Below are 12366 nucleotides of genomic sequence, written 5' to 3'. Positions count from 1 at the left end.
ATGTGGACAGGAAGAAGGTGGGGGTGGCTATTTTTAATCAGATAGAGCAGTAAATATACTCTTGTTTTTAACATTAATTGTGCTTTATTTGATCTATATACCAACATTATGCTTTAAGAGAAGAAAATAGGGGATGGGGTAGTTTTCCAAAATCTCATGTAGGCAGTGATCTTACACATTTTCCTAAATTATAAGATGAACCGTAATTTTCTTCTTATTTTTAATGTCGTTTGCAGATTTTCACCAAGAACCAAAGGAGCTGGGGGTGGTTTTTCAATGTCTCATTTATACAATGACCTTCCTCGTGTTTTGAATGTCAAATGTGCAAAGATTTAACTCAAGCGGATAAACGATGCGCGAATGCATAGAAAACGAACAAAATAGAAGACAAACAATTTAATTTTTTATATTTAAAATTAAAAAATAATTTATTTTTAAAACATGGGGTAGAACGCGTACCCCTGACAGAGCTAGGCATCGGCTATCTGCAATACCGAACTGCTTTGTAAGGTCCCCGAATTCTCTCGTTTGCAGGCGCACTAACTCCGCCTGAGATTTTAAATGTTACAGAGTTATAGCAAAATGGATATCGCTAAAATACTCTCAGTGTTCAAATATCTGTGTATACCAATTTTCACGGCGATCGATTGAACGGTTTCGAAGTTGATGCGCTGGAGCGCCATCTAGCGACGAGTTACAAAAAAATGGGTAGCATTAAAACCTTCTCCATGAAAAAAACACTTTGATGTGCCAACTTTCATGGCGATCGGTCAAACGGTGTCGGAGTTTATCGCTCCGTTTCTGCGTGAAAGGACAAATCAACAAACAAAAAGTATAAAGGCCATGGTCGTGTCCTACCCAAGCTTGCTTGAACGGTGATGTTTCGTGTAGTGACGTCACTGTTGACGAGATGTAATATATATATAAAATGAATTGCCGAACAGGACACAGAATCCATCGCGACCAGGAGCGTACGCAGGATTTTATTTCGGAAAGGGGCGGAGAGGGATAGAGAGAAGATGTATTTTCAAGTGTATTGAGATACGTGAGGTTAGGTTAGAAATTCTTTAGGCACGTTATGAAAACCTGATGAGAATGAATTTTTACGATGCGTGCGCAGCGTGCAAAAAAATTTGACAAGATAAAAAAAATCTACATACAAATAAAAATTATATATGCTTTTAATTAATATACCATTTTGTGACTGATTTTGAATACTGGTCAATACAATTAAAAAAATTAATTTATTGTGAATATTAGTGATGTTCATTGTGTTTATAAACATATTTCAATGAATTTCTGGTGCATACTCAAAATTCACCCTCAACGAGCGTAAAGTATAACCGCAAAAACCGCAGGCGAAGATAATTTCTGTCTAGGGGAAACTCAGCGTTGAGGCATTTACACGCAACGGGTTCGGTAGGCGTACTCCTGTTGTTCGGCTAGCCCTGAGAAATCAATAGTGCCATCTTGTTAGACACAATTACAGTTGGGTTTTAAAAAAGAAGAAAAAAATACCGTTTTTTCCACTAAATTAATACTTTTCGTATATGTATCAAGCTCGGCATTATTTTAAATAATTTTAAGTTGAATTTCGTGCTTATTTGCAAATTTGTTTGTTACCAAGGTTTCGATGTTTACGCATCACTGGTGTGTACTGAAAGACTAGCACACATTTTTTTTTAATTTGTACTTATTCGAAGCTATGCCCGATAGTAGAATGTTATGTAGTTTCAGAAGAATAAGTTTGGCATGACACGAATATATGAGCAGTTATTAGGTACCCAAATTTTCCTTGGTCCATGGTAATCGTGGTATCGTCGCCATAAGCCCCTGAGCATAAACCGCTCGAGTTAGATCCTTGCAAAATCAAACAACAGACGTAAGCTAAGTCTTGGTTGCTTATTTGTAAACTACATTAGTGATGGCCAACTAGCGACCCGGCTAAAGAATATTAAAGTAAAACAAAAATTATCAAATAATCTGTCTTGTCTGCATATATGTATCATAATGTCAGAATTCAATGCTATAAAGCTATGATACGCTCACAGAACTATTGAAATATATTATTTATGTTTTGACATTGTTTAGTAGTAATTATTCTTAGATTTGGTAATTTTTGTAACTAATGTTTTTCAGAGAATTTTTAATTTCGTCATAGCATGATATATATTGTATTTATTAGTCATCCAACGAAATAATACAACCTTAAAAAAAATTTTGAACGAGATTTAATGTTTATTCGTGTGTATCTGGCCGTCGGATTAGATTCGAAAATTATGTCTGGCTCTCGAGAAGAGGAAAGTTGGCCACCAAAGAACTACACTATTTGTTTAAAACGTCTGATATAAGATTTTAAAAACGAATTCCTCATTTTAGTGCTCAAGGAATGTTATCACCCTCAAATTCAGTTACGTCACCTGTTGGCTGTATCCTTCTCCGGCTGTTTGAAAGTCTCCTCATCTTGCCTCCAGTCTCCGGAAGGTTTCCTGCAGTGAACAAACAACTAAAAACGTGAGAAAAATATCTTCATTAGACATGCATGTACGTCCGACCTTCTACTCGATAGATTGCAAAACCCACTTCCTAAAGTTGCATTTGTGGAACGCAGTTCATTCTTCATTAAAAAATATACTGTGATTTATTTTTGTAAATGGAACCGATTCATTCATGAAAAATTACAGATATATGAAAATTTGTACATTTACATGAAAACAGCTCTATCACTGCATAATAGTGTTCGCAGTAATTTTTGGTTCGGAAATTTTGAACTGGGCACTTATGCTTTGTTGTCCTAGCACCTCCAATAGTAAAAAGTTATTTATAAATCGTTCCCTGAATAGCATTACAGAATTAACTGCGCACATTAATAAGCATAATGAAACAAAATTAAGTCCAATTATTTAATATTCAATTATATTTGCCATGGTTTAAAAAATTATGCAACAATGAAACATCAATTAAAATATATAATTATGAGCCAATTTGGGAAGAAGTACTCAGTATTATCGGATTTCGTATTTCATATATGCAAAAAATAACCATCGCCATGTGTTGTCCAAAGTTACAACATATTCCTTGTAGTGTTATAAACTCTTTCTTGGTTTCTGGTTTCCAAAGGAATCTTTTGTAAAAGTACAGAATTTTTTTTTTCTCTGTGTGTTTATCCCGTAGGCTAAGTTCCAATAATGTTAACTTTGTACAATAAGGTCATTAAGTTAAGTTCTTTTGGGAAGAGGAGTTTTAAGCAAATAAAAAAAATTGTAAAAAAATAGTTTGTTGACAAATGGCGTCACTTGGTTATTAATGTACGGATACAAAACATCCAAAAAAATTCTTTCAGTTTTAAAAGTTGTTTGAAAACAAAGCTTTATTTATTTTTCGATTCTAATTAAGATTTTCCCAAATATAAATTAAGTACACGTGCTTAGCAGGAGGCATGAGATCTGAAGGGCGCTAACCTTTTGACAAATATTTATTTTATCCACATCTACTTAATCGACACGTATTTGGTTTTTTTAGGTTTACTTAGCTACATACTAAATATCTCAAGTATTTTGAACACTTGTAGTGAATAGTAAATATCGTTATTGTATTCAATGGGTCAGATCATGAATTGAAGATTTTTAGGTTCCACAGGATCAGCGTTCAAATTACACAACCAAGGGTATTATGACAATTTTTTAGAATTAGATTATCTAAATTAACTGTTCGAGTAATAAGAACTAATATAAAAATTCATATTCACTCTAAACATAAATGTAAATTTGATCGAAAGAGACTGTTATCCAACGTTTTAGACATACGGGCTTACTGGAATGCATCTTTACAATTTGATGGCAAGACTACAGTATTTTTACAAAAAAAAAGATTTTTTACTCTACAGACCATGTTCTGCAAGTTCAGTGAAAGTTTTGTTCCTGATTTTATCTTTCCTTTATAACGTCCCGATTTTTTTGAATATTTACATAAATTTGTGAATCCTAAGACTTTCTTTTTATCTGGAAACAGAACATCATACAGACCTTTTACAATTCCTCGGATGTTGTTGACGGGACTTTCTAAGCTGACGTGGACTGTCTGTACCGGGCTGGAACTGTTGCTTAGTCTGCCTACTTTTTACTTCTTGATGACGCTGCTGCTGTTGCTGCTGCTGTTGCTGCTGTAGCTGCTGTTGATGTAGTTGTTGCTGCTGCTCCCGTTCATACAGTTGTTGCTGTTGTAATTGCCATTGCTGCTGTTGCTGTAGCTGTTGTTCCTGTAGTTGTTGTTGATTTTGTTGCTGTAGTTGCTGTTGCTGCTGCTGTTGCTGCTGCTGTTTCTGCTGCTGCTGTAGTTGCTGTTTCTGCTGATGTAGTTGCTGTTGCCGCTGCTGTTGCTGTAGTTGTTGCTGCTGTTGCTGCTGCTGTAGCTTCTGTTGTTGTAGCTTCCGTTGTAGTCTTTGTTGCTGCTGCAACTTCTGCTGCTGTTGCTGCTGCAGCAACTTCTGCTGCTGTTGTTGCTGCTGTAATTGCTGTAGCTTATGCTTCTGTTGCTGCTCCAGCTGCTGCAGCTGTCGTTGTCGCATCATCAGCTGGTCTTCTTCCTGCTGAGCGTCTTTCTTGGTTTCTTGGTATGTTACTGTTGCCCCGTCATCTTCGTCATCGTCGTCGATGCAAATTGGAGCGCTTGCGACCGCCCGCGCGACAGTCAGCACATTGGATATCCCGTCGCGCCGTCGCACCAGGCGCTGGAGTTGCGTCATCGCCTTCGTCACCGTCACGCTCTCCAGTGAGGTGTAGCCCGTGGCGCCCGCGTCGGAGTGGCCCGAGCTGGGAGCGCTGCGAACACTCGTGATGGCTGCCTCGGTGCTGGAGACGTTGGTGTTCATCTCGGCAAGACTGGGAGTGGAAGCGGTCCGTTCCATCACGTCGTCGGCGAACATCATGGTGCTGTGGGGCGACTGCCCGACGTCGCTGACCGATGGGAAACCCTGCTGATGTTGCGCCGGGTGGTCTACAGACGTCGAAGAAATGAAGCACATGTCGTTATCCATGTCCAGGGGTTCCTGCTTTATCTGCCGCAACCCCGGCATCATGTACATTCCGTCAGCGGCGTTGCTCTGGAATTGCAGAGGCGCGTAGTCGTGCTGCACGGACTCGGAACGTAAAATGTCTCCTTCGCTCGCGGCGAACCCGAGGTTGTAACTACCTTCGATGCTCTCTTCGGTCACGGTGGTCACTTTGGTCACCTTGTCGTTCACTATTTGCACCATCTCGGCGTACGTCTCGTTGGTCACCGGGTCGATGTACAACACGTCGGTGTCGGTCTTCGTGTACACCTTCCGCTGCTGCTCGACCTTGATGTCCTCAACTTTGATGTCTTCGCATTTTATCTCCTCGAGCTTGACGTGCCTGTCGCCGGAATCGGCGGGGTACAACTGCTGCTGGTGGTAGTTGTGGTGGGGGGCCTGCGCCACGGGCCTCCCGCCGGAGTAGTTCTGCTGTCCGTACGGGCTCCTCACCTGCCACTGCCCGTGGTAGGGACCGTAGCCGTCGTGGGCGGGCGCCGTCTCGGGGTAGTACCCCACCTGCGGGTAGCCGCTGTAGTTGTTCCAGCCCCACTGCGGGCTCCCCCACTGGTCGCGGTACTGGTATCTCTGGTGCTCAAGCTGGTTGTAGGGCTGGTACGCCTGCTGGTGCGGGGCCATCGGCGGAGCGCCGACGGGGTGCTGCTGGAAGTGCACGCCGTCGTTCGGAGGGTACTGCTGGTAGTGGCCTCGGTCCCGGTAGTCGTAGGGCTGGTAGTACGGGAACTGCTGCTGCGGGGGTTGGTTGTCGGCGTACCGCGGCGGCGGCGGAGGAGGAGGAGGAGGCGGCAGGAGGGGCGGCTGCCGCTGCTGCTGGCGGCGGCCACCGTAGCTCGAGGTCCTCTGGGGGCGGGAGGCCTGGCGGACGGGCTGGTGCCGGGTCGGGGGTTCGAGCCGCGCCTGGGCCGCGCCGCCCGCCTGCTTCCTGACGTGCTGCCTGGGGCCTACCCCCGCTCCCCCCGGGCCAGGCCAGGGCCCTTCCAGCCCGTTCCACATCCTGCACCAGAAGGCAACAACACCTCGTTCAAAACCCAATTTCATGGACGTGACGACATTGTAGGTTTACTCTGGATGCCATAAAACTACTATGGACAAGCCAAAGTCACCTGGTGTATTTTAAACGCCTAAAAAGCACAGATATTGTCATAGAAGAAAAATAGTTAAAAAAAAAAACATTTTGGCAGAGCCACAGGCATAGGTAGATATCTCGAAGTAACTATTTCTTCTGGAAATAATTTTGGAAACTTCTATAAACGTCTGGAGCATTTTAAGAATAACTTAATGTATCTACATAACATCATTAAGTTCTCTAATTTTAAAAAATAATGGATAAAAAATGTTCTCATTTTCCATGCAACGAAAATATTATTAATGTTTTTAAATCACTGTATCCAGCATTGAATAGCTTAGAACGAATTTCATATTATGGCAACTAAGGTAGTTTATAATTTTTTTTTGACCTTCAAACACTAATTTTCATCCCATGCACTGATAATGTGGTCGTATCAAAATTTGCTTTCCACCAAAGTTTAAGATACTATTAAGTTGGTTAAAAAATAAATTACGACAAATTTGATACTAAGAATGTTTTGAATTTTTTTTAAATTTCAACCCTGATTTTGTGCAATATTTCATTTAGTAAAAATTGTTTGAGCCAAAGTTTTAGATAAAGTTTAGGATTTATATACACAAATTTTAATGGATTTGATAGTACATATATTAAAAATTAATGATAATGTAATTTTTTTTTAACTTGTTATTCCACGTTTAACTTATCACCATGAAAGCAGGTACATCAATTTTATTTTTTTAAAGTTAAGGTTTTTGTAACTCGCCGCTAGATGGCGCTGCAGCGCATCACTTCCATACCATATACGGTTCGCTCACCAAGGGCCACTTGCCCTCTTCACCTATCACTGATCGCACGGGTATCTCCAGTATCACTCCCCGAGGGGGAGGGGACTCTCTATCCTACTCTCAGAACTCTCAAAACCCTTGAAACTCCCGCAGAGGCCGGCGTCGTCACATATATACCCGCGGCGTTCTTCTCGAAGGAACGAGAGCGGCTGGACGTATCGCGCGTCATCCCGGGGCAGACCCGATCCCCGAGACACCCAGAACAGCGACGCCTATTCACGCCACTCCTCGCGGCGGCCTCTGTAAGCCCGGAATTCCCAGGCCGCTAAAGGTGACAATAGCCCGCGGTGGGACGATCGCGAGGAGCGGAAGGGGGGTGGGTAGCGAGGACCCTTGTAATCCGGTCCGGACACGCGTGGCATGCCTTACGTCCTTACGTCAGTGGACGGCGCGTGACGTCAGTGGCCGTGCGTGGCCGCCAGCCCGCTCCGAACCTGGCGCGCATCGCGGTCCTGTCCCTCGCGTAAATACAAACAACCAAATTGGAAAACACAGCGACATACGGGCGAACCGAACGTGAAACTAAACAGATAATCTGGACAACACAGAGATGACAGCACAGACAAAATACAAGACAAAACAGATGCGACGTTTCGGGAACTAGCATCTGCTCCCGTTATCAGGCACAAAAAGACTGATGACGAGTGTTAATGGCGTATGTCTATAGAAATTATCTTCCTCATTGCAAGAATCATTCAAAGATCATAACGTTACGTTTTAACATTCATTCGCAAGAGATACAAGAACAGTGTCACTACGAACAAAATGTTGCTGTGGTACACCCGGAAAGATCAGGGAATGCTAAAATCGTACAAGAACAGATAAAATGTTTTAATTACAGGCGTACATGCACTTCAACATGTCCGAAAAGAACAAAAACGTATTCGTCTAATTTTTGGGTTAGGGAGAAGTTCGCGGCATGGCTTAGCAAGAAACTATTCTGTAAAATCACTTGTCCTTGTGTAAGCGTAGATGCTTAACTATATGTCAAATTCTTTCTCGTTATCCCAAACAACTAACATAAAATGGTAACTTTATTAAATACATAAAGAGCTGTAGGTAACACTTCTATTAAATAAACTAAAAATAACAAAAATGAAGGGAAATTTCTGACCATTTCAATGTCTACCCTGTACATGTCAAAAGTTAACCCAAACAATAATACGAGGTATCGCCCGATTGCAAGGAGAGATAAGATTTTCAAAACAATCTTGTAAGGAAAAAAAATTGCACCGGATGTTTACCTTCATTCGCAAAGTAAGACGTAGCAAACGAGTTTCGACACGAATGTTACGTTGTACAAGTTTAACAATAGTTTATGATCCTGGGCTGGTGGTGGTGGTGGTTGATGATCCAAGGCTCATTTCTAGAGACCGGAAAAATTCGCGGATTTATTTCGTGATAGTCTAAAATCCAAAAACGTTTGCCTTTATACTGCATCAGTAATTGGACCACAGTTCATCTGAATGATACTCCGCCAATGAAAAACCTTTAACAAATAAGTATCGAATCACTAACGTCCCAGTTAACAGGTGTCACGAGTCAGTAGCCAATGAGCAAATATAATTTTCCCGCGTGCATAGAGGATCATGGAGTCTATCCTACAGGTCATTGAAATCGCGAATTTTTCCGGTCTCTACTCATTTCTCAACACACTTCGGCATAGTTACAGCATTGATGGAGCACCTTTAATCACGACTCAAATGGTTCGGAACCCAATTGTTATCTCGGAACCGTATATCTACTGCGATCCACGACTGGCACGGGCTTTCAGTAGAGACTGGAAAAATTCGCGGGTTCAGTGACCTCCAGGATAGACTCCACAATCCTCTGCAGACTTGGGCAAACGTCAAACCGTTCATCGGCTGGTGACTTGTGAAGCTGATGAGCTGGGTAACTTGTGATTCGATACTTCTTTGATCGAGGGTCCATGGTCCTTCAGGTTTAAAGTAGGTATAATTACTTTAATTTTAGCATGACATGCAATTAATACGTGATTTTTTTTTCCGGTCTCTAGCTATCAGATGCGAAACATATAGGAACATGTATTTTTCGCGAAAGAATTTGAACGCTCATCAAACTGCAATAAGGTATCCCCTCGCTCACGGTTTCTTTCTTGTGGTTGGCGGCCGTCTGCGAGAGAAGCCGTTGCCTTATTTTACCAGGCCATTCAAGACGCGCTTACTTCCACACTGAATGGCTGTGGTTCACGTACCAACAACTCATCCAATCACGAAACACAGTCGATGCTAGCTCTCAGCTAGTTCCGAAATAATTTCGCGAAAAATACATGGCCCCGAGTAGTACACGTAAAGAACAGTAAACAAATTCGCAGAATTCATTTCGCGGCAGACCATACTTCAGTCGTATGCACCCGACTGCTGCATCCTCGATTGGCCAGCAGATCGCGCGGAGACCTCTGCGCCAGTAACAAAAAAGAGAAGCATCGAATCACGAGCAACTAAGCAGTGTCACAAAAAAAACGCATCATCCAATGAACGGATGACATCTGCCCGATTGCCATCAGGACTTACGGAGTCTCGTCATAGCCGGGCTTTCAAACCGCGAATATTGTTTTTTTCTTCCAGTTTTCGCGAAAAAAAGATTTCCAAGCCAGCTGTGTGTTAAAACATATGTAGCATTGATTTGTCTTCCGTGGATGGTTGGCTTTTATTTCAGGTCTAATCGTAGCCATCCAGCGATGAAGCAAACGCGTCATTAACGATTCGCTAGCGCAGGCATATATTTTTGCAGTCTAATGAGCGTTCAGATTGTTTCGCGGGAAAAAAAATGCATGCCCCTGTAAATGCGTTGTGGTTGTTTACCTCGTGTGACGTCAGGAGCCGACGGTGCGACGGCAGACACGCGGATCTCGGCGGGACGACGGCGTCTATCGCGCCAGCGGCCTAAGCTCGTATGTGTTATTTCTAGGGGGGGAATGCGTCGCAACTCCCCGCCATCTTACTCCTTCGCCCCTCCCACCGCAAAACCACACCCCTCCCTGTCCCCCCCACTCCTCGCTTCCTTGCTTCTTGCACAACATGAACGCCGAGTCCATCTCTACCGGCGTTGTTAATTCTCGTATAGGCTCAAACTTAATGCATATATAATATTTTACGTCCGTTGTTACTGCCGGCCTTTTGTTTGTTTTTTTACATCCCTCGTCGCGGTAATGATTTGAGTTCTGTACGTGTTCAAAAAACTTCTCGTGGTGGCGACTACGAGAGGTCGAATTCCGCACCGGTCGGTCGCCGAAAATAAAAGAAGGACTCGCAAAAGAGAAACAAACACGCCCTGCGAAAACGACAAAAAAATATATGTATTCCACGCGAAATTAGGTCGTCAATCTTCGGATACACAATCGCTCCGACAGAGTTTCAGTCGTTGGTAGCCGAATGGGCGCAGGTCCTTTTTTTTTTTTTTTTTTCCCTGGCCGATGACTGGACCGGTCATTCGCACACGGTAAGCTCGCAAAGGCAAAAAGCCAGGTTCACACGGACGCAGTTGCAAGACGACGTTCCGCGCGAAAAATGCAAATCGCCAGTACGCTCAAATAGATGAGTACGTCTGCATTGCCCGTACATGGATCGCACAGTCCAATCGGACAGAAATATAATTACGATTAGACCCCAGCGAAATCTGGCGACGGTCTAGAATGCATCTTTTGTCTGTATACATTAGAATTAATTCTTTTCACTGGATCGTGAGGAATTTTTGCTACGTCCTGGAGCACTAGACGCCAATGGTAAACTCCTAATCATGTTGGACCCAGAAATAATGTGAAATATGGCGGCAGCCACACTGATAAAAAAATTTTTTTTCACCTAATAATTACGGTGAACGCTGGTTACAAATTATCTAGGAATCTGCGTAAGTTTACGGGTATAGAGACCTTGAACATGAATCTACGAAAATAATCTTAGTACCCTAGCAAAACATTAAACATTAAGACTCCTTCAAAAACACTATTATTTCTTCTACGAAAACGTTTACCTTAAAAAACAAAACTAGAAGTCGAAATACGGCGTAGTTTCTACGAAAATTCAGTTATTTGAAATTACGAAGATCTCTACGTTTATTTGGGTTAAATTCTTCGTTGAAAAGTCCATAACTTTACTGTAATTTCTAAGAGTGTAAGAACACACGGCATCGACTTGACTATGCACACGTTTGCACAGACTAACTTGGCACCGATAAATAACGAGAATTTCTGTGAACATGATATACGTATACCGTTAAATAAATCTCGCTTTTAATTTACGAAGAACGCTGGTAACAAATTATCCAGGGATCTTCGTAAATCTACGACTATCTTCGTAAATTTACAGACAATGAGTTAACTTAATTTGAACATGAATCCAAAAGGAAATTCTTAGTATATTTACAAAACATTCATAACTTGTTAAGTCTATAGCAAGGAAAGTTTTATTTTGTCAAGGTGTGTTTACCTTTGTTTAGAACGAATCATACGACTCGGAAGTCTAAATATGGAGTAGTTTCTACGAAAATTCAGTTATTTGAAATTACGAATATCTCTACGTTTATTTGGGTTAAATTCTTCGTTGAAAAGTGGTAACTTTAATGTCATTTCTAACAGTATAGAAAATTTCGTAAAATGTAATCCTTGTGTGCCATTTGCATTCGGGTATAAAAATAATTTTGGGATGATCCTTTGGATGAGCAAATCAGTTTGAATTCTGATATCTCTGGGCTGGTCACAATATGAGCGCACCTCCTACCAAGCTGATGAGAGATTATAAGTATTTTCATTGCGATAAGTGGTCAACAAAAACTGTTTTCGCTACAGAATTCAGACAGAACCGTTATTTCATACGCGTAATCCACATAACTCACTAACTGTCTAAGCTCCGACTAATAAATGCTACGTTCAATAAGCGCTAGTATCACCACACAATAGTAATTTTTTCTATCTCCAGATTTGAAAATAACCAGCGCCCAGGTCTTGAGAAAACTTTGATAAGAACAAAAATATTTTGTGGTGTCTACGAAACTGTTTCTTCAGTGAAAAGAGTTAGGCGGGTCATACACTGGAGAAAAGTTTTTAATTAAACCAATGTTGTGAAACGCAAAACTTTATATTCTTGATAAACCAACAATATGCGAAATGAGTTTCACGGAACAAAAATTCCACGTATTATCGCAATCAAGGTTTCGTGAATTTTGCAATCTATTGTATTTTCAAGCAATATAGTTTTGTCACTTTTGGATGGGAATGCAAGTACCAGTTGAAATTATTGACACTGTATTTGTAAGTATTAATATAATTAGTTTGTTTTTAGTTCGTTCTTTGTGTGATGGCGATGGCGAAGGAATCGTGAATTTAGATGAGAGACATTCTGTAAAAACTGTAAAAACGTCAT

At 41.6% G+C, this 12366-nt stretch overlaps 1 protein-coding gene across 3 annotated transcripts in view; it reads right to left on the bottom strand.

The window, feature by feature from the left end:
* Positions 1–12366, bottom strand: part of LOC134533967 (zinc finger MIZ domain-containing protein 2-like) — a 287873-nt gene that overhangs the window by 87221 nt on the left and 188286 nt on the right. For all 3 annotated transcript variants that reach the window (XM_063371813.1, XM_063371812.1, XM_063371814.1), the window contains exons 3-4: positions 4026–6065; positions 2421–2489 (exon numbers count right to left, since the gene is read on the bottom strand). In XM_063371813.1, the coding sequence (XP_063227883.1) occupies positions 2421–2489; positions 4026–6065 (2109 nt within the window). The remainder of the gene's footprint in view (positions 1–2420; positions 2490–4025; positions 6066–12366) is intronic.

This window comes from Bacillus rossius, chromosome 7 (genome assembly GCF_032445375.1).
Source record: "Bacillus rossius redtenbacheri isolate Brsri chromosome 7, Brsri_v3, whole genome shotgun sequence".
Classification (NCBI taxonomy): Eukaryota; Metazoa; Arthropoda; class Insecta; order Phasmatodea; family Bacillidae; genus Bacillus; species Bacillus rossius.
This window is presented reverse-complemented; position numbering and strand designations above follow the sequence as displayed.